At 38.6% G+C, this 22,685-nt stretch overlaps 1 protein-coding gene across 2 annotated transcripts; it reads left to right on the top strand.

Moving 5' to 3' along the window:
• The first annotated feature begins 159 nt into the window (after positions 1-159).
• On the top strand, positions 160-22,226 carry RAB3GAP1 (RAB3 GTPase activating protein catalytic subunit 1). 2 transcript variants are annotated; one of them, XM_032190655.1, is made up of 25 exons: positions 160-246; positions 345-400; positions 1,620-1,695; positions 2,990-3,122; positions 3,384-3,462; positions 4,158-4,277; positions 4,845-5,010; positions 5,797-5,896; positions 8,158-8,239; positions 8,995-9,063; positions 9,506-9,579; positions 10,107-10,199; positions 11,244-11,413; positions 11,614-11,712; positions 12,023-12,195; positions 13,135-13,189; positions 13,470-13,847; positions 14,212-14,349; positions 15,712-15,939; positions 16,438-16,534; positions 16,624-16,727; positions 16,831-16,946; positions 17,966-18,068; positions 19,623-19,643; positions 20,976-22,226. In XM_032190655.1, exons 1-25 carry the CDS (start codon positions 229-231, stop codon positions 21,216-21,218), a joined length of 2,991 nt encoding a protein of 996 aa, XP_032046546.1. In that variant the 5' UTR covers positions 160-228; the 3' UTR covers positions 21,219-22,226. The 2 variants fall into 2 exon arrangements, with proteins under 2 accessions (XP_032046546.1, XP_032046547.1); XM_032190656.1 differs by lacking the exon at positions 19,623-19,643.
• The last annotated feature ends 459 nt before the right edge of the window (positions 22,227-22,685 follow it).

Raw genomic sequence — 22,685 nt, 5'->3', positions numbered from 1 at the left:
CGGCCCTGAGGGAGCCGGGGAGCTTCGGCGGGCGAGCCCAGCTTTGATACAGGACGCCCGGGAGGAGTAGCCCTGAGGCACCGCAGCTCCGCGGCCAGTGCCGCCTCCCGGGGCAGGGCGAAGCGAGCCGGGGCGGCCCCGTGATGAGGCGAGGAGCGGGCGGAGCGCCCGGCGCCGCCTTCCCGTCAGCCGCAGCAGGCAGGGCGGGGGGCCGGGCAGCGTCGCAAAATGGCGGCGGACAGCGAGGTGAGCGTTAACCCCCCCTCCAGCTCCCTTCCCTCTCCCTCCCCTCGGTGCCTCAGCCGCCGCCTCCCCGCTCACCGCCTGCCCCTCTCTCCCCACAGCCCGAGTCGGAGGTGTTCGAGATCACGGATTTCACCACCGCCTCCGAGTGGGAGCGGTACGTGCTGCTGCGGGACCGGGGAGAGGGGCTGCGCGGCTCCTGCCGGGGCTCCGGGGGGCTCTGAGGGCTGGCAGGCGCCGCCGGGACCGTTCGTCTCCTTCGCGGCCCGGCCGCCTTTCTGGCGGCTTCGGGCGCAGTTTTTCCAAGTTTTCAGCTACTCCGTGGCCTTGTTTTGTTGTTAGGTGAACTTAGGCGGCCCCAGAAGGTGTCTGTGCCCCATCATCGGGGTTAACGCAGCGCCAGGGGCAGGGGGACCGGGACAGTGCCTGCTGGTGGTACTGCTCAGCAGGCTAAGAGGATCGAGCCAAGCCCTTCCTGAGCTTAGCGGAAGATCTGGCTTAATGTCTGTTTGAAGGGGATCGGAATAAACATCTGGAAGAGCTCTGTGGGTTTTTATGTTGTATTAATAATGTAGTCATCTCAGATGAAGCCCTCAAAAGTTAGAAGAAAATTTAAGGTGCAGATTGCTCTTGCATTCTTGGCGTACTATTTCATAGAAATCCTGGAATCATTAAGGTTAGAAAAGGCCTCCAAGATCATCTGGTCCAACCGCTTCCCTACCACCGGTGTCACCCACTAACCCATGTCCCCAAGCACCACGTCCAGCCTTTCCTTGAACACCCCAGGGGACGGTGACTCCACCACCTCCCTGGGCAACCAGTCCCAATACCTAACCATTCTTTCTGAGAAGAAATATCTCCTAATTTCCAACCTGAGCCTCTCCTGGCGCAACTTGAGGCTATTCTCTCTAGTCCTTTCACTAGTTATTTGCAAGAAGAGGCCGACCCCTGTTTCTTAAAATGTCTGTATTGGTAATAATGACTATGACAGAAGCAGACAAAGATTTTAAGCACTGTCTTTAAATCTGAATTTCAATTACAATTATGTGTCAAACATTTATTCTTTCTGTCAACAGTGAAATAGGGGAATATTTTCTTAAAACCAATCTGCTGCAGTACCGGACTAAAATAAGCGAGATTTTATAATCACTCAAAGCATGTTCATAGCAATTGCTAAAAATAACTATAATCTGCAATGTAAACTTAGAAGTACCACTTCATTCATACAAGGAAGTGGTTCTGTTCCTGTTGTGATACTTGGTGTTTTTTTTAAAGTATTCCATAGTAGGACAACATACTGGCTGCTTTAGGGAGCTGAATTACAGTGCAAGCTGAACAAGTCTTCAGGAAATAATGTCTTTTCCCCTTCCTACTAGATTCATTTCAAAAATAGAAGAAGTATTGAATGACTGGAAACTTATTGGGATTTCTTCAGGCAAACCTCTAGAAAAGGTCAGTTGCTGCTTCCAGATGTTCTGTTAGAATTCTTAACTAGCAATCCATATGGATGTGTTTACATGTGCTGTCATTTACGTAAGTGTGGCAGGTAATGATTTATATTGGGAATTTCACTTGTAAAGTTGGCTACTGGATGAACAAGTGCTGTAAGTCTGTTGGTGGGTTGTCTGGAAAATGGTCTCCTTTTTTCCTTTTTTTAATTGCCAGTTTTCTGTCTGGAAATACAGTTCAAGCTGTTTGAAATTCTCAAGGAGTTTCTTTTTGCCTGACCTCATGCCTTCGTCACACCTCACATACTTATGGTTGAGGTTTTCATTGAGTTTCTGGTGACTCAGTATGTTTCATAGATCAGAGAGATTATTTTTTTTTCCCAAAGTCTAATTAGAGCCTTTGTGGTGCTTCTTCAGTCTTTTAAAACATACAGGAAATTATCGAGCTCTTCTGCATATTAGAATATTTAAATACATAAATAGAATATGCTTATTATTGTGAATAAAATTAGCTGTTTTGGTTTGAATGGTTGCCATGTTTCCAGGCGAGTTTTATGATACTTAATTTTAGTCATGATACAAACTATTCAGAATTAATATTTAGGGTTGAGAACTAGTTCGCTATTTTATCTGTCAGTGTATTCATACATATTTTGTTTTCTAGACCAGACCTCTCTTTTTGCTTTCCAGTGAGAAGACACTCTTTACAAAGGGTGGTTGTCCAATTTGCTTAGTTTACTAGCAGCTGTAAAATTCTGTACAGTGCCGTTTATTTTTTTCCCCCTTATGTATCCTCACATGTAGTATTGTTGCTTAAAATGTAATTATCCTCACAGAAGTTTTGCAGGTTTTAGATACGTAATCATTTATCAGTGAAAGCATGTTCAAAGTAAATACTAAAGAAGCATTTGCATAGAGTGGTAGGGTTGACAGGTAGGGGGTGCAGATACTTAAGATGTGTAGTTCCCTTCATGTGAGGGGAAATATTTACCTCTTTATTGCCTTATAAATCTCAAGATTTTGTGGGGGACAAGATTTCCTTGAAATGAACATTATTAGTAACATGGATTTTAACATTCAGGTACCTCTAGTATGAAGTGTTTTGAGAATCATCTTTATATATCTTTAAACCATGCCTTGCTATGTAGAATAAAACGGTAGCAGAAAAAGGTGGACAAATGTTATAGATTGTTTAGGCAGTATATTTTGTAAAGTTCATGAATGTTAACCTAAATTTATGTGATGAAACAAAAGCTTTGTGTGTGTGTTTGTGTTTTTTTTTTTTTTTTAATCTATAGGGTATATATACCACAGGAACGTGGGAAGAGAAATCAGATGAAATTTCATTTGCAGACTTCAAATTCTCAGTTACCCATCATTATCTTGTACAAGAACCCAGTGACAGAGATGGGAAAGAAGAACCTGCAGAAGGTAGCTTACAGTTCTCTTTTGCATCTGAATTATGTCACTGGCATAAGGATATGACAGAAGACAATTTCAAAATGTGGAATTCATAGTGCATTGATTTGAATCTGTGTGGACTTTTGAGGTGTCTGATGGGTGGGATCTGACATCTCTGATTTCAGTGTTTTACATTGGACAAATGCTAAAGAATTTACAAACTGCTAAAGAAGTAAATTGTAAGGTAGCTGAATGGACACTGATGCTCTTATGTATCAATTTGTTTTGCAGATGCCCTTCCTCTGCCTATGCAGGACTTGTTGTGCATGAACAACGACTTTCCTCCTAGAGCTCACTGTCTGGTAAGATGGTATGTATGCTGCCTCTCTTCTTCCCTAAATAAACATAGCAATTGAAAAATCTTTGATGCTGACAAAATCTTTTTTTTTTTTTTTTTTTTTTTTCCATCCGGTGTTAAAGCTTAAGGAAAATGGTTCTTTGTATGGGATGCAATAAAGAGCTGAAAACAAAACAAAACAAACAAAAAAACCCACAGTCTTTCCAAAATATTTTTTCTGAATTTCTTAGACTAATCAGGCTTTAACATGTGTGAAATTTAGATGGATTCTCAAAAACAAAGCTTTAGCACCTTAAGAGAGGAAAAAACTGTAATAACAACCAAATACTTCTTAATAAAGCAAATCTGTAGCAGATTATTGTATTCTTCAAGAGATTGTTTTAAAGTATAAATAATTACAGTTATTATTAACTTAAGTAATAAACTCAGAACTGATAGATCTGGAAATCGTCATGCTACTTCAATAGTGTTTGAATGCTCGTGAATGCCTGTAGTTACTGATGTGAGAATCTGCAGTGCTACATATTCAGTCACTTCTTGACCTCTCTGAAAGAGGGTCTCACGTCCAAATAACAGATTCACAGTTGGTTGGTGGCAATTCCATTATTCAGATCATAATATTTCTAACAATTCTGTGTTTAAGCTGATTTACTAGAAAATAGAAAAGTCAAGTGTTTTTTTTGTTTTTCCTTCTCACCCCCTCCAAGGTATGGCTTGCGGGAGTTTGTGGTTATTGCTCCAGCTGCAAATAATGATGCAGTTCTTAGTGAATCCAAATGTAACCTTCTGCTGAGTTCTGTTTCTATTGCATTGGGCAACACTGGCTGGTAAGTGAAAGCCTAAACTTTTTAGCACGTCAAGATGAACTACTATACTTCTATTTTTAGGAAAAAGTATTAATTTATTAGCGAATTACATTCTGAGTTTGTTGTATTTGCACCATGATGTTTAAAAAAAAAAATAAAAAAATTAAAAAACAGTCTTCCCATGGTAACTATAAAATGATTGATTCAGTATGTTTATATTCATTGTTATTTAAAAACCTCCAAGTCTTTAAAAACTGATGCAAGTTATTCGAATAATTGGCATACAGAGCATAAACTCTGGAAGAAGCTTTCTTATCTGTGTTGTAACAGTAACTTATCATATTCCTCAAAAATACTTAGACTAAAAATTAACCACTGATACGCTTTTGTGTTTGTGTTTATGACACAACAATTTGTTAGGCATTCCATGTAATGATGAAATTAATATTTTTCTATGATTCATATTCAGCATTTTGTGTTCCACTAAGAAAACGTATTCCAAAAATATGATATTCCAAATTTTTTTAGCTAGTTCAAAAGGCTATGAGATATCATGACATTTTAAATAATCTGAAATATGTTTTATAGTCAGGTACCGTTATTTGTGCAAATACATCAGAAATGGCGACGAATGTATGTTGGAGAATGCCAAGGTCCAGGAGTTCGAACTGACTTTGAAATGGTTCACCTTCGCAAAGTGCCAAATCAGTACACTCACTTATCGGGATTGCTGGATATCTTCAAGTCCAAGATTGTAAGTGCATCTGTATGTGTACGCCTGATACTAAGAATAATTCTATTACCTGATTGCTGTACGTTCACTTCTGTCTTCTAGGGATTTATTTTGCAAGGGTAAGACTCACACTGCCAATACCAACAAAGTCTCCTTCCAGATATTGCTACTCTGTGTCTAGTAGTAGAAAGTACAACTGAGCAACAAAACATAATTTTTTATTTCATTCTTCTGTCTTTATTTTCCACAGGGCATGTGAAAGAATGTTTCTGTTTTGCAGTTTACTTGTAATAAGTCTCTTCTCAATTTCCTTCAAGCAAACACTATTTCCTCTTTGAAAAGAGAGAGAAAGGTTGGGGTGCAATTTTTATTCTGATACTTTGTTGTTCCTGCACCCAACCAATAAATTAAGAGGGAAGAAAAACATGATGGAAATCTGAGAAGTCTAAGTGGACTTCTATAGAGGAGTATGGGGGACTGCAACACTTCACAACTGATACTGGTAGTCAGCAGTCTCATCAAAACACTGAGAGAAGTCCTTATTGAAAATCTAACATATTCTAGATTAGAGTTACTTGTGAATAAACAGTTAAATGGAGCATGTAAATGTTGCATAGGTTTTAGAAAGCTTATAAGCTTAGTTTTGCAATGAGTGTCTTGTTGAGCAAAGACTTTATTAGTAATTCTTGCGTTGTTGTAGTTCAGATAAAATTAGCTATAATACAAACTGTCATAACTTAGGTTCTGTTCAAGGATATTGTAGAAGATGTATTCTTTACACTTAATTTTTCCTTTAATGTTTTCAAGGGATGCCCACTAATGCCACTGCCTCCAGTTAGCATGGCCATTCGGCTTACATACGTGCTTCAAGACTGGCAACAGTATTTCTGGCCGCAGCAGCCACCAGGTGAGAGTTTTGTGTCCACAGAATAACTTGTTTTAAGATAAACAATTAGTTAATGCTAAAGAAAATGTTTGTGTATTTTGCCAGAGGAATTAAACATTGTTTTCTGCATTACTACAAAACGCTTTAGTTACAACTCTCTGTGATGAGCTAGTAAATCTAAAGCTCCTCTGAAATCATGGGTTAGAAATATACTTTTTTTTTTTCATTAGAATTCAGAGATACAGCTTGTGATGCTTCTAAAACTGCAGGGTCTATTGGAAGAGAAATGGGTGACTGTCTATAGATCTGTAAAGAATTCTGCCCTGGGCTCCACAGGGAAACGGTTGGATTTAGGTTTTGATAGATGCTAATACTTCGCACTAGTACTGAAATTTTATTGAAATTATTTTATTGAAATTATTGAAATTTTGAATTTATTGAACTATTGAAATTTTATTGAAATTATTTACAATAATTTCAGTAAAATAACTGATTTTAGTGCTTCATTATTTACCTATTTATCTCTACTAACAATGAAACAGGAAACATCTTTTCTATGTTCATTTAAACTTTGAATTTAAAAAGTCCACAGTGTTAAGTAAGCTAAGTAGTTGATGCATTCTTTTTGTATAGGAAAAAGTGCTGATCAAGCTTTTTACTATAGGAGGTCTTAGGAAAGGAAGGAAAGAAGAAAAGTAACGTGTAGTCTTAAACCTAAAGTACGTATACCAGACTTGATAAGTTTATGCAACAGTAATGCTCTTTAGAAAAATCTGTGCTAGTTTACTCACTTGGTAATCTCACAGTGAACTCTTACAAGCTTGCTTGGTGGTAACGTTTTCTTGGGCTCCAAGGATTTGCTCTTAACAGACCTATTCATATAGAGATAGCATCAGGAAGTAAATTATAAACTTCTGGCTCAAAGTTAAGCAAATCTATAGGAAAAAGGTAGGTTAGTTCCTTCTCAACATGTGTTTTTATTAGTAACGTGGTATTTTAGGCACAAGGTGAGCAATTAAAAGGCCCAAGATCTATTCTTAGCTTGGTAGTAGGTTTGCATAACAGGATGAAGTATTTAGGGTGTACTTAGAGGGACAGAACCTGTATGACATTAGTCTGGTTGCTAATTATTTGACTTTTATTTGCTTAAAAAAAAAAAATCACAGATGCACAGATGTGTTTTGAAGGATCCCTATAGAGTAGCAATGAATCATGCTACTCTGGTCATGTCTCTTGCTTTAAGCAGGTTAAATAAACTCTACTTTTCTAGAAGTTTCTGGATAAAGAACCAGGCGTAACATAGTGTATTGCAGAATCTTGAGACAAACAACGTTTTTACTGCTGTTGCTACATGCAGTTGTGGTTATATCTTCTTTGTGAATAACTAGACCAGGAATTTATTGCCCTCAACCACTCAACTAGTTATTCTCAAATAAAGCCAAAGAATTTGAATATGTACTTTATCTTCTCTGAAGAAGAAAGTTGGAGAAATAACTTAATTAATTTATTCAAATACTTTGTCTGTTCTAATTCCTCTGTTTTGTATGCAAATAATTTATCAGATGCATTTGAAATTAAGGATCAGAGGTTGTAATAACATTATTACAATGTCTTTACAATACGTTATTACCCATTTAAATTTTTGATCGGGAAAGAGTGTCAATGTTTGTTTTGTCTTTAAAATGTATAACGTGGGAAGTGGTTGGGGATGCTGGGAGGCATCTTTAGCTTTTTTTTAATTTTATTTATTTATTTATTTTTGTGGTAAAAGGAATCGCCCACATCATTGGGTTAAGGCTTTAACTGCAGCAGACAACAAATTCTTTCCATAAAATTTTCAAACAACATTTTCAAAGTAGTTGGTTTCTCACTCCTGCAGAGTTGATTTTCCAGAGTCTCTCTTTTCTGCCTGGAACTGATCTCTTGCATAAATCATTTCATGACAAATTTGTGTCTGTTTGTTCTTTTGTGGACATAGACTTTTTAAGGATACCTTTATAGCTTTATAGTCATCTGTTCCTGCATAAATGGAATAACATTTGTTCAACACAAGCGACAAGAGTTTTGTCTGTGGCTTTTATTGTCCAGTTTCAAGATTAATTCCTGGTTTCTGTTGGAAACAACTACTTTGGCTTTGTGCTAAGATTACATCTTCATATCTCTGTAACCTTAGCTGTTCAGCTTGTTTCTGATGAGCTTACATACTGTGATCTTTTTCCTATCAAATTAAAATGTTGTGCTTCTTAAAATACTCCACAAATTCTGGATTGATCTGTCTTCAGATATAGATGCACTAGTTGGGGGAGAAGTTGGAGGTCTTGAGTTTGGGAAGTTACCGTTTGGTGCCTGTGAGGACCCTATTAGGTAAGATAAGAGTTTAAAACAAAACAAAACAACAACAACAAAAAAAACCAGTTTTTTATAACCTCCTTAGTAGAGGACTTAAATGTGTGTTATTTGAAGTCTGAGCTTTGCCTGCATCTCACTTATTATGTCACTAATAGAAGGTTTTGTTATTCAAGTACTTGCTCTAATCACAAATAATACCAAAGCTGTGTATTCAGAGTTCTGGCTTGTAAGTGTTTCACCATAAACTTTTAGAGTACTCAGTTTGTCTCTGAAATTACTATGTTGAAGTGTACCTTAAATGGAGATAAACCTTAAAAATGATGTACTTTCATTCAGCAGTTGGACTTGTTTTTTTCTTGTACTACGACATTTGTGGGAAACTTAAAATGAGAGGGTCTAGTAACTGAGTTACTAAAATCCCTCTAACACCCTCTTCTGAATGCCCATCACCACTCAACAAATCAAGGAGTCATTTAATGCATTAGTATTTAATGCTGTAGGAAATTTATGAAAAATTTTATTTTTTCTGTACTGGGATACCTAGGATATAATGGAGAGGAGTGTTGAAAGAGTTCTGCGTGCCAGCTACCACTAAGGTTCAGTGTAATGCTGGGTGACATGCTTTAGAATAACCAAAGGAACGTATACAGCGAGGAAAACATGCACGCTTCTGGACTTAGCTGCAAAATATGTATAGGAATTTAAATATGAGTTGTCATGTATGTCAAGATCTTAACTGTGATGGAGTCTAAAATCTTGTTCTGTTTCAGTGAGCTCCACTTGGCTACCACATGGCCTCACCTAACAGAAGGTATAATTGTCGACAATGATGTTTACTCGTAAGTATTTTGCTTGAACTGCAGTATCTACCTGTGTACTGCATTGTTAACTACTGCATTTTAGTTACCCCATTCCCATGTTTTTTGTTAAGCTTTCTAAAGAGTAGGAACAATATATACTGATATTTCAGAAAGGAAAAAAATAATTGCTGTCTACTGATTTAATTAATGCAGAAATGAGTTTTTGACGTGTAAAATTACTTTCTTTTAATGTGTACTAAAGTTGAGCTGAATTCTGCTTACAATTCTTATTCTTGTTAATTATGTTGATGAAACAAGGACATTGCTTGAATGTCATAATGTTTGTCATATTCTTCCGTGTAATGTGGTGCATGTTATAGCTTCATGGCTATGATGTTCCATTTGCTAAGAATTTGATACTCATCTCTTGCATACCTATGGTGACAGAATTACCTTTTTTTCTATTTTTATTTTTTTTTAGTGACCTGGATCCTATTCAAGCACCACAGTGGTCTGTGAGAATCAGAAAAGCAGATAATCCTCAGTGTCTATTAGGTAAGATAACTGAATTTCCAATCTTCTACTATAGCTTTTAGGCTATTAAGACTTGAGTTTAGAACTGAATGGTAGATTACCGGATGACCTCTGTTTCCTCACTCCCCTCATTTCTTTGAGTGGACTATATTATGGGCTTCTTTTTCCAAGAAAACAAGCTTGCATTAAGCACTGTGTGTGTATATCAATTTCCTTAGCTGGATCGATCTGTCTGTGACAGCATTGATAAGCCTGGAGAACAGTACTATTGCCCATCCTGACCTTTGAGCTTGTGGAGGAAAGGGGTGAAGAAATGGATTAAGCTGCATGCAGGACTGTGCTGTGGAGCGGTGGCCGATAGCTGTTTAGCTATGCATTTCCTGAGGCTTTAATTATGTGATTTAAAGATGTTTGTGCTTCAGAACAGATTATAATGTTCATGCAGACTAAGAGAGAATTTATCATCCTTCAAGAATTACTTTGAGATTTAGTTTATTGTTCAATGACGTTTTAATTGTAGTGGTTCAGAAACTTTGTGTCTCTTACAGGTGACTTTCTTAATGAATTCTTTAAGCTTTGCCGTCGGAAGGAGTCAACCGATGAGATACTTGGAAGGTCTGCGTTTGAAGAGGATGGAAAAGGTAACACTAAAATCTTGTTGACTTGTGTTACTTTGTATTTAGATGTTTCACAAATTTTGCCTTTCTTACCCCTCTTTTCCTGACTTCAGATTCTCTAGCATTTTTTACTTGTTACTCTTAGGCACTTACTGGAACATTTCTGAGTTTTCCGGTCAGTGCTGCCTGGTACCATTTCTCAAGAATTCTTGGCGAGCCTAACTGCCAAAGTCCCCGAGGACAAATTCCTGTGTCACGGATACTTTTTAATTGGAGAACTAGACTTGACATTGTACTAGTATGTACAAGAGTTTTTTTTGACTATTACTTCATGGTTTCTTATTTTCATAACTTTTTTCTACCTTTTGAAGTACCATGTTCTATGTTTTTAACAGCCAGTTTAAACTGTTTGAGAGTCTGTCCTCTAATATCCTTGAAACATTTGCCAAGATGAGGTTTTCCAGGCTGCTGTAATTATTCACTTAAATTTGTTTTAATTCTTCCTAACAATGTAATTCATTTTATTATAAAAGAAGTTCCAAAGTTTACCAGCAACAATTTTGTCTGGAAAAAAATCATCTTGTTTGGGTTCCCTGAAGACTCTAGAACAGAATATGCATAGACCACATATGGTCATATATAGTGATAAAACAGGATTTACATAAGGCTAATCTAAAGCTTCAGCATACGTTTGATTAGTCTTTAACTTCAACATATTCTCTTTTTGCTGCGTGTAAATGAAGTTTATACAGTGGCTTTATAGCAGGCTTTTTGCTGATACACTGCCTGTCTGCAAGTATGCAGTGCTTGCAGCAGGTGGCAGGCACTACCTGCAGCCAACCCAGTCTAGTCTTCGTTCAGAAAAATAAATCAAGGCGGTTGATTTGTGACTCCTGGTTGTGCTTTATGTCTTTGTGGCTAAGAACAGTGAGTATTGAGGATCAACAATGAAAGCACAAGGGTATAGAGTGTTAAAAATCAATACAAGATGCATAGGCTGAATATGACACACGAACTATAAGAGCTGTTTCTTTCTTTTTTTTTTTTTTTCCTTTTTTAATGTTACAGAGGTTGCTGATATTACTCATGCTTTGTCGAAGCTCACAGAGCCAGCACCTGTTCCGATCCATAAGTTATCAGTCACAAATATGGTTCACAGTGCAAAGAAAAAGATTCGCAAACACAGAGGTGTAGATGAATCACCTTTGAACAATGAAGTTCTGAACACTATTCTTCTGGTAAGTGAGCTACCGGTGCACACCAGATTCATAAAAATTATATTTCCTGCTTGCACTGACACATTTGGTTTATAGCAGAATTGCAATTAAAAAAGTTTCAGATGTCAGTTCCATTTTTGAATTACCATTGATCAGCTTCTTGAAACACAGCCTAAGTTGTTACTGGTGCAAGTTTGAATTTTTGTTTTTGTTTCTTCAAGTTCTTATTTCCTGATGCTGCTGAAAAGCTTGCAGATGGAGTTGAAAGTGGAACTAGCCCTTCATCAGGGAACAATCCTCCTCCAGAGAATGAAGATTATGTGAGTTTTACTGACTGACACTTGAGAGAGGGAATGCACAATTTTTAGTGTGTGTTAATACAGACTTTGCTGTGGTTGCCTTCTAATAGATAAGATTATCTTTGTGGAATCTCCAGGTAGAAAATAGTGAATGTTTGTAGGTGGTGGTTTTCCTTATTTATTTTTTTCCTTCCAAAGGCTCATTTTTGGTACCTTATAGGCTTAAAGCATTAGTTAGCCAGTTGTATTGACAAACAGGACACAGATGGTATGGTTTTGGAGAAAATGCCATTGGTTCTACATTTCTTGCTTTCTTTTATTTTTTGTGTAGAATCTCTTCAGTCAGTTTAAATCTGCTCCTTCTGATAGTCTGACGTACAAACTAGCTTTATGCCTTTGTATGATAAACTTCTACCACGGAGGAGTAAAAGGAGTGGCACATCTTTGGCAAGAATTTGTGTTAGAAATGCGCTACAGATGGGAAAACAACTACCTTATCCCAGGGTAAGATTTGTTTGTTGTTGTGTCATAGAAAATGTCATTTCAGGAACAGAGCAAGTTCACTGTGGCTTTGAAATATGCCAATATTTATATTTATTTATTTGTTTGCTTTCAAATGCTATCTTCCGTTTTTATTACCTTTCTTCCCTAAAGCAAGAAAGGCAAGAGAGGTGAGGAAGTGTCTGTGCCCTCCATTGATCTTCGAGATGTCTGTAGGAAGCTCAAGTTAAAGATTATATGAAGGAGGAAAAAGAAGCTTATGCAAATGCTTAGCTTCCAGTCTATCATGAAATAAAAAAGAAGGAGATAATATAATCTGAAATACCTTTTCTTCGTGGTGGTTTCACCACTTTTCCAAGGGAGCAGTTCCAAGTTCCTGCTGGTATAGTAGCCTTATTGGGCAGTTTGTGCTGTCTCACCTATCCACACCCTTCCCTGCTTGTTGCAGACCAAATGAAGGGCTCTGTCAGGAGGAGGTATCAGTGTAGAGTAAATGTATCAGTTCCTTTTATTTTTTTGTGGGTTGGACTGGCCACTTACTCATTAGTTTGTACTTTGAAATGGGTACACTAACAAATAAAATGGAATGTGAACAGTTTTAAAGTGGGGTCAAAGGTGCTTAATTTGTTGCTTGAAAACAGTTACTCTTTTAACATCCAAACAGAAAATTGACAGGAAATGCAGAATGTCTCTGTATTGTACTGCTGTGAATGATCTTTGAGCTCCAGATATGATCTCTAGGAAATAAACGTAGTTTAAATTCTGGGCTTGTTCAATCATAACTTGTCTCCTGATACCACAGAATTGCTGCATAGTTTGACTGGTGGGAGTGGGTTCAGTGTGGATATTTGTCCTTTTCTTGGGTTTCGTATGATTTAAGACTGTGCGTGTGTGAAAGATTCAACTTCATAAATGATAATAGTTGCTTCTACCTTTTGTTAGATTAGCTAATGGCCCTCCAGATCTGAGATGCTGTTTACTGCATCAGAAGCTTCAGGTAAATATCCCAAATTTAAGAATGATTTTTCTCCTAGGGAAACAGTCAAAATCATAACCATTATTAGCTAAATATGTTGGATTTGTAGATTTAGTTATCCTTTATTATTTGGTTCTGGACATCGTTTCTTGGGAAAATCTTTGTTATAGCACCAATTCAATTGAATTAATAACTTTTGGAGTTTTAAGAGATTATTAATGACTCTCCAAGTCCTCTGTGGCATTGTTTCTGTAAGAGAAGTAATTGTTAAGCACTTGTTGTTTTTCCTTTAACTTGTTAGATGTTAAATTGTTGCATTGAAAGAAAGAAAGCAAGAGATGAGGGGAAAAGGGGGAGCGTGTCTGATCGTTCACCTGGTGGTTCTTCTGGTGATGCTGGAAAAGGAGCAGACCACTCTGGAGATAACTCAAAGGAGACTGATAAGGAAAAAGAAGTTGGCAAGTCTTGGGAATCATGGAGTGACAGCGAGGAAGAATTTTTTGAATGTCTAAGTGACACAGAAGATCTGAAAGGAAATGGGCAGGAAAATGGAAAGAAAGGAGGAACCAAAGAGGGCAGCAAAGAGCCTGTGAACTTAAAACCAGAAGGTCGCCTGCATCCTCACGGAAAGCTGACACTGCTGCACCCAGGAGAACCTCTCTACATCCCGATAACACAGGTTAGGTGGCCAGAGATGAGCCCGGTGTGCAATGTGAGACTGATGCAGTATGAGTCATACCTAGGGTTGTGAAATTGTATATAGCGTGAAGGTTATAGATTTATTTGTGCTTAAAATTGCCAAGGGTTTTTGCCTGAAAACCTTGTTTTCCATTTTGAAAACTTGGTGAGGCTGCTTAAAATGAAATCTCACATGCTCTTGTTTTATTTAAGAGTGTGTCTCCTTACAAAATTTCACTCAAACCAACTTTTTTTTTTTTCCCTTTTAAACCAAGAACTAAATTGTCTTGGCTACCTTACATTTTCCTTAATAAGGGCTAAGAGTAGGAGAACTATTTGTAAGCTTGCCTTTTTCCATGTTACAGGAACCAGCACCCATGACTGAAGATTTGTTGGAAGAACAGTCTGAGGTGCTGGCAAAACTAGGGACCTCGGCAGAAGGTGCACATCTTCGAGCACGCATGCAGAGTGCCTGCTTGCTCTCAGATATGGAGTCCTTTAAGGTAGTATGACTTGAAAAATTCTGTGAGACTGCTTTCCTCTTAATTAAATTGTTTCTTGTACTTGTGTTGAACAAGTGTGAAGGTTTTTATGACGAGTTTTATTGTTTTCCTTCCACAAAATAGTTTCAATATAGTTTAAAGTTGATAATAAAAACCTATTGAGAAAACTGAACACTTTAGAGCCTATGGCTATCCAGTCAATTATAACGTAATGTTCCAGTAAATTTGTACAAAGTCTGACTTGTGTGGCTTTCTTCAGAATGGGAAAAAATGCACTCAGTTGATATTGGGAATTAAAACTCAGGATAGGCTGTACAAAAGTGTCAGAAGAAAATTGAGCATCAGTGTTCTGAATCAAAATTACGTGTGCCTCCCTCACACCACCTTGTAAGGATGAAAGGTAAAGGTGCAGAAAACAAAATAATTAATTTTCACAATTCTGTATTTGGAATTTGGGGAAGAGATGGATACAACTTCAAAGTACAGCTGAAGATGTTTTGTTATTTAGTAGGAGGAATAAGTTATCACTATTTAAAGGTTCTGTACAGCTGTTCATTAAATTAGGATTGGACTAGCTGTGGTTTTGAGTAACTTGCTTCATTTCTTTGCTGAATTCTGTAGAGGGAGCTAAGAGCACATAAGCTGTTTTTAACAAAGGATTTCAAAACTCTAAAAGGATTTGAGATTCTATCATGAAATATATGTGTGTGTGGGCATGCATATGTTGCAGTGCGGCTGTGTAATAAAAGGATGCAGGTGCACTGTACAGTCAGGCTATTTATAACATCAGTATCAATTTATTAGCAGTAATCCATATCATATTAGATAGACATAGCAGTTTTATTTCTGTGCTGCAAGTGATCTTAAACCTTGCAGTAGAGCTATAGAACTGTGGTTTGACAGGGAACTGCACTTCCCATAGGTACCTTGCATAGATGGCTGAGTTTCTTTTTTGTTCTGGTGTAAGCAAATATGTGAAAATTAATATTCATTGCATTTAATTAATATTCATTGTATTCATTGCAAGCACCAGATAGAAGCTTGGCTTAACAGTGAAATTTTGGGCTTGCCCAAAGTAACTCGTGAATGTACTGAATTTTGGGAATAAGAGGAAGCTTTATTATGTGTTGATGTGGGTTCCACACACACTTTCTGCTCCCCAGCTGCCATTCTCTTAGTTTGCAGTTACTTTCTCCCCTCACCCAGGTCCCTTTCGTACTGTAGTTTGACTGCAAGCAGAATTCTCAGAGTTTCTAGCTTGTAGCCTGTGCTCCGCCCTATAAGCGACATTGCCTTCCTACCCAGGCTATGACATTTTTGTAGGATTTTTCAGGTACAAATTTTATCTCATTTTCTTTCCAGGCAGCTAATCCTGGCTGTTGTCTGGAAGACTTTGTGAGGTGGTACTCCCCTCGGGATTACATTGAAGAGGAAGTGGTTGATGAAAAGGGGAATGTGGTAATTAAAGGTGAGCTGAGCGCCCGAATGAAGATCCCTAGCAACATGTGGGTAGAGGCCTGGGAGACAGCAAAACCGGTCCCAGCACGGAGGCAGAAGAGACTCTTCGATGACACCAGAGAAGCAGAGAAGGTAAAAATTCTGTGGCTAGTGATAGTCTGATCTGTAATGCTTGTACAGACCTTACAGCAGCCCTTTCTTCCAACAAGATTAGAACTATATCCTTTGAGTGATTCAACTGTTCCGTAAATGGCTTAGAGTTAATCAGAAGTCCTTGCTGCCATACAACAGTGTGTTTGGAATCTAAAATCTAAAACAGTGTGTGGATTGTAGCTTTACAAACAGTTTTACATAGGTACTTCTTTGAATTATTAGTAAATAGATCTGTATCAGCATTTGTGTGTTAGGAAACTAAATGTTCCTAACTAGTGATTATTTTTAGTTTCATTCTAACTTGCTGGGACTATAAGCAACCACTAGGAGTTGAGTAACATCTACCTATTGATTCCTGTCTTGTAATGATATTCCCTTCTTGTTACTTCTTTCATGTAACTACTCGTCTTTTGTGCTTAACCTTATCTTTGAGAAGAAGTTTGGAGCACTAATGTATTAAATTTTCTAACATTCTAGGTGCTTCATTACCTTGCAGTTCAGAAACCAGCTGACCTTGCAAGACATCTCTTGTCTTGCATCATCCATGCAGCTGTACTCAAGGTAAAGGAAGAAGGTAAATAATGTTTAATAAATTATTAAGATATTTTAGGTTGAACACTGATGCGATAATGAGAACTTGCTTGTTTCTTTTTCTCCTAATAGAAGTACTAGAAGATATATCTTCAGTTAAGAAGATTATTAAACAGATAATATCCCATTCCAGTAAAGTTCTACGATTTCCAAATCCAGAGGACAAGAAGCTGGAAGTAAGACTTCTATATTGGCTGTAGTTGAAAACTTGATAGATGTGTGTACTGTTCATGGGAGTGCTAAAATAACATATTTTTTGTTTTTATTAAACTCCTGCAGGAAATCATTGCTCAGATTATGAGTGTGGAAGCTATCATCGCCAGAGCCAGGTCTTTGAAAGCAAAATTTGGAGTAGAGAAATGTGAAAACGAGGAGGAGAAGGAAGATCTGCAAAGGTAACTGATTTTCTTCCCTTTTTCTTGTGATGCCCCTTTTTAGGAGTTTCAAAATTTTAGGACATCAGAATAATAGCTGTAAAAATTCAGTGTCCATGTTCCTATGCTACCAAGATGTGATTTGTGGGTACCCTGTATGCCCATCAAAGTAACCATCTCTTTAAAAGCGTGTGATACAGATAATTTCAATGAAATTTGTTTTCTGTTGATGGTGCTGGAGATTTCATTATTTTTGTGTTAAGTGAGTGGTGCACACGATCAACTTTGTTGCAATATATGTAAAAATGGAAGGATGAGGAAGTTAGTGTTTTCTATAATATGGAATGAAATGCTGCCCAGAGTTGCATTTTCTCATTCTACTCTCCATACTGATTTTAAATGTATTATTGAGGAACCATAGGAATGAAAAATGACAATACGTTTCACTGCATCTGACTGCTGTCAGACTATTTACTTTTTGCTTAGGCAGAGGAACACGGAGAGTTGCGGGGCTCTCCTTGGGCTGCAGCCTCCTTCAGGGCACATCCACCTGCTCCTTACAGTTTACCCATCTTCCTTAGGAGCGTGGCTGCCACGTGAATTAACGGAGGGCAGCGGGTCCTTTCAGGGGGCGATCTGCAGTCTGGGGGAGTTACAACAAAACAGCTGCATAATCTGCCTTTCCTGTCCTCAGCTGGGAGGCTGCCTTGTTCCGCTCAGTTCTAGCCTGCTTCTGTGGGAAAACAGCTGCTTTGCGTGAGAGGAGGAGCCATGAGGTAGGGGGCAGCACAGAAGGCTGAGGGCTGGAGGCCTAGGCTAAAGGGAGAGGAGTGAAGGTGATGGTGTTTGTGTGATGCTGGGAAATGTCATTTGTTTGCCTTAGATTTTTTTTTCAACAGAGAACTGTGTCTGCCAGTTCTTACTCTGTGCTAATAACGCTAGGTGGAGGTCTCCTCACAGGAAACAACGCTAGTTTTCGATTAGAAAACGCAGTAAGCATGATACATATATTTATTTTTTTCAATAATTTGTACTGTCAGATTTGTAAACTGCCTCCTGGAGCAGCCAGAAGTGTCCGTTCTTGGTGCAGGAAGAGGACCTGCTGGCAGCGTTATTCACAAGCTGTTCGTGAATGCCCAGAGGGTAAGAGAGAGTTCTTGACTGCTTTGCTGATGCTTCTGATTCAAATGGTTTGAGGCAGTGCTTAACATGTGATGGCAGTTTATGTTGTCTCCATATGTGCATGTACTTTTATAAATATGATTGAAGGGGGTGGTTCTTTTGTGTGATATTCAACATGATTTTAGCCATAACAGAACCTCGTGAGACAAGAGATGATCTGGGATGTGAAACACTGAAGGAAGCTGTTAGGTGTGCCATTCAGTGTTTGACGTACTTAAATGGTGACATCAGTAATGGAACTATAGCACAAATTTCTGCTTTATTCAAGTTGCACAATATATGCAACATCACAGCAAGAAGAATCAAGTGTGCTGATGGTTTCACAAAGGAATGGAGGAATGCATGTTCTAATGTTTAATACTTTAGAAGGAGGAACTCTTTAGACTGAGGCTTGTATTTGGAATACTTTGTTGTATGGAAATTCATGTGCTTAGGAAGAGTTCCTTCCTTTTCCAGTACAACTCTACATTCACTTTACTTACTGTTAGTGTTGCATCTGTTTTCTTGAAACTTTTCCATATTGTTATAAATAATCCCTTCTTCTCTTAAGCAGTATTTTTTAATAACTAGCTTGGTAAGTATTGATTTCCAGACTTCTTGGACTGCACTCAGCCTACAGTTTCTCTCAGAATTTCACCTATTCATAGCATCAAATTGCCTAATTAAAATTTAACTGCATTGCTAATAACAAGGTGGCATAATGTTACAGACACCTTAAAGCCTGAAATCCTGTTTGGATATCACTGCTGTTTTTCAAAAAAAAAAAAAAAAAAAAAAGCCAACAACAACAAAAAAACTAAGATGCAGATGCTTTTAATAATAATCTCTATTTTGCAACTCAACATAAAAAGGACCATTCTGAAAACAGCCCTGGTTATTCTGAGAAATGAAAATTGGAACATTTGGTTTACCTTTAGGAGAACTTGAGTCTGTAGCATACAAATCTCAGTGTGTAAGCCAGCCTGACTTACCAGCTTCCCTTTAAAGCTTAAGATTGTGCCCATAAGCGTAGGCACTTGCCTTTTAGTAACGTGGTATTATGTTTTTGAAGTTGAGTACAAGCTTGTAACATTAATAATCGATAAAGATATATGTAATGTCTATGGGTTTGTTTCTTTTGAACCATCAGTAACTAAAGCTAGCTTCTGGATACCTCTCACTAGTCACTGGTCACTGTTAAGATTTCTTAGTGGGATGGGAGCGCACTTGCTACAGAAAACCCTCACATTTAATCTGCCGTGAATTATTTTGATAGAGAGCTGTTCAGTAAATAGAAGTTGAATGACTTTTTTGTTCATTAGCTTTTGCTTCTGGACTCTCCTCTGAGTTGTGTAAAACGTCTTGTTATATTCTCAAGCTTTCTCAGGAAAATTATGATAGCAAATGCATGTTCTTGGAAGTAGAGTGCATGATATCTCTTAAACCTACAGTCTCCTTCTAACCTCTTGTAAGTCATCTCTGACTTGCCTTTGTTTCTATCTTTCATCATTGGTTCTTTTCTCATCCTTTTTCAAGCTGACTGAATCTTCTGATGAGGTAACCAACTTTGTCCCTCATTTCCCACTCATCTTCCCTAGTTGCATAGAGCTGAACCTTTTGGTAGATACAGCACAAAGCCTGACGTGGTTTATACTGTTGTTCATGTATTAAGTGTAAAAATAATTTTGTGTTTCCAGAATGGTTTTTCCTTATTCACAGACTTCTTAGAGCCTAACAGAAAGTGGAAAAAAAAAATTATAAGCAAAACAAAGAAAACCAGCCCACCCGCAAACATTTCTTCCAGTAAATACTGAATTTTCTGATGCTGAAATACATAGCCTCACCTTCATACCCATCTCTGTTACTGTCACTGTTTTTTGCTTATTAAACAGCCAGACGTTTTGGGGGAGGTATTGATGGACGGTACGACATGGTGGATGTCACAGTCCAGATACCACCAAAACTATCGAGATAGCAATGCTTATTAACACTACCGAAACTTTTGGACAAAGGTACGGAGGGGCTGGGAGGGAGAACCAGGGAAACTTGTGAAGGAGTGTAGCAAAGGGAATATCCTCTGTTGGTTTCTTTAAACAGTTCTTGTAGGAACAACTGCCATTTACCCTGGTGACTTACCCTATGTCACCGGCTGCAGAGCTGGGTCCCTGCTCCTGAGGACTAGGGGGAGAGAGGTTGGAAGCAGCATGGGTGTGAGGCTCATCCTGGGGTTCTTCTGCGGTCTTGAGTTGTGGCCAGCTAAACACAGGCACTGTTAGCGTGTTGGTGTGTAATTAGGAAGTGTCTTTTGGGCTGTCTGAGGAGCAGCCAGGAGCTGGAGCATGCTGGTCATTCTTCAGTGTTCAGACTCCAGCGCTGCTGCTTACCGGCTCTGAGGCAATGGGTAATGAGGGCAGTGACAGCCGTCTGCTCTGTGACATACCCTCAGTAAGCTGCTCTTTGGCCATGAGGGGCAAGTATGGAAGTAGCATGCTGTTCGAAAGGCAGGTAGCTTTCCATCAAGACTCCAGGATGTTTGCTGGTTGCTTCTAAAAGGAGGTTGGCTTGGCTGTGTGTAGCCACAAGAAGCTGAGGCTGGAGCCCTGACTGAGAAGGGGCTGTTTTGTCTGGTGAAAACCCTTGCTTCACACTTGTCAAAAACCAGGGAGTTTAGTCTAGGCTGAGCTTTACCATCCACATATGAAGGTTCTTCCATTTGACTGTGTGCAGTTTATTTCTCGACATCCCATTAGTGTCTTGCACTGTGTACATGTAAAGCCTTCTGATGTGTTACCATTTCTAATCTTCCTCTTTTTCTCTTAAGAATTATTTTCTGAATCTCACTCTTGATAAACAGCTCGCCCTGCAATTATACTTCTGCTTTTATTTAAGGTTTCTGCAATGCCTCCACTTGACGAAGAACTGAGGAGATCAGGTTCATCAGACGAGCGAAGACTCAACACGGGCACGGTTCCAGACTTCCCACCCCCCACAGGGCGGGAGGTTATTTTGCGCACAACTGTCCCCCGCCCCGCACCCTACTCGAAACCATTGCCCCAGCGCATGTACAGCGTGCTTACAAAAGAAGACTTTCGACTTGCAGGTGCCTTTTCATCAGACACAACGTTCTTCTGATGTAACTAGCTGGGGTAGCTTGTGTCTTCACAAGTAGAATGCTATTCATTTTCCTTCAGGGAAGTTATCACTTAGAGATTTACCAGCTTGTGGTGAGGAGAAAGCACGGTTGTCATTAGTGACAGAGAGGAGCAGTCCCAAGGACAGAGCAGAACTGATGGCTGGGAGGAATGCTTGCAGCAACTCTGTCTTGGAGGTTTGGCATGGACATGCAAGTAGTTTTATTCAGACCTCTGGGGAAGAAAGTTCAGCTTCTCCGCTCTGTCCCAAGGGAGCAAATTTTGTTGCATAGGCTTGTTTAATAATTAACATTAATGGGCTATATGCAAATACTTCGTGTTGAAATTTATGGAAAACGTGCTGCTTTATAGTTCTTAATCAGACATGATAAAATGATATTAGCTTACTTAAATTGATGTGCAAACATGAAGTAATTTGTATTTATTGCTAATCACAAATATTGAGCTCAGTATTTTTTTGTTAATCAGTATGTTGCAAATACTTCTGAAATACCCTTGATTTTTTTTTTTTTTTTGAAGTATACAGTACATCCTAGTTCATGCTTACCTCTCCTAGCACTGCAGTAGTTGTCCAAAAAAGATCTTGTCTTGGATGCTCCTCCTAAATATAACTAAGGATATGTGGGGCTATTAGCTACCATACCCCTAATAGCTGTAAGTGGATCACTTACTTTGGGATACTTCATATCCTTCTCTGCATGCAAGGGCCAAAGCTGTATGTAAATTACATGTACAGAGGTGTTTTACTGTAGCCAACGTAGTGATCGTTAGAGCCCATCTGAATGCAGCCTGTCTTTAACATGATGTGATGACACATGCTGTAACCTAACCCCCTTGAATATCATGCGGACACTGCGATGTGTATGTGCCAATGCTGCTCTACAGTGATCCCGGTGTGTTTTAATCAGTCAGATCAGATACTTTATAAAGTGAACTGTAAGAACAGCGGTGTTGTCATTAATAAATCTCGACTTAGTATTCGTTCTCAGCTTCTTTGGGTGAATAGTGTTGGTTTTGTCAAAACACTTTTTAAAATGTCATCCTTGTGGAATTTGATGTAGGAACAAAATGGCTTGTGACTGTATCAAGTACAGAAAGGGAAGTTCTGTCTCACAGAATAGGCTCCCAGCTGTTACCCTAAACCTGCCCTGCAGGGAGAGCTGCCAGGACTTAGAATGGGTCCCTCAGTTAAATTTGCATTGTGGTTGTGGCTGCTGGAAAAGTTCAGTAGTTTCACTGCATAGAAGATGGAATAGTCCCAGCACTATCCATCCTGATCTTTAACTGAGAAAAAGAATGTGTAAAGCAGTAAGAATTTTCTGATAAGGAGAACTGCTGAAAGCTTTTCAGTGTATTCTATCTAGCTCTACCTGGAAGTGTATAACAGGTAATGCTTTCAGAAAAATGATTGGTGCACAGATGTGCATTGCTGCTGCCCTGAGAGCAT

Source organism: Aythya fuligula, chromosome 6 (assembly GCF_009819795.1).
Source record: "Aythya fuligula isolate bAytFul2 chromosome 6, bAytFul2.pri, whole genome shotgun sequence".
NCBI classification, from domain to species: domain Eukaryota; kingdom Metazoa; phylum Chordata; class Aves; order Anseriformes; family Anatidae; genus Aythya; species Aythya fuligula.
The sequence above is the reverse complement of the archived record's forward strand: the minus strand, read 5'-3'. Positions and strand labels throughout refer to the sequence as shown.

Coding starts and splice junctions, on each gene's coding strand:
- RAB3GAP1 (XM_032190655.1), top strand. Junction 11,414..11,613: donor TTCTGAACACTATTCTTCTG/GTAAGTGAGCTA, acceptor TGTTTCTTCAAG/TTCTTATTTCCTGATGCTGC. Junction 14,350..15,711: donor CAGATATGGAGTCCTTTAAG/GTAGTATGACTT, acceptor TTTTCTTTCCAG/GCAGCTAATCCTGGCTGTTG.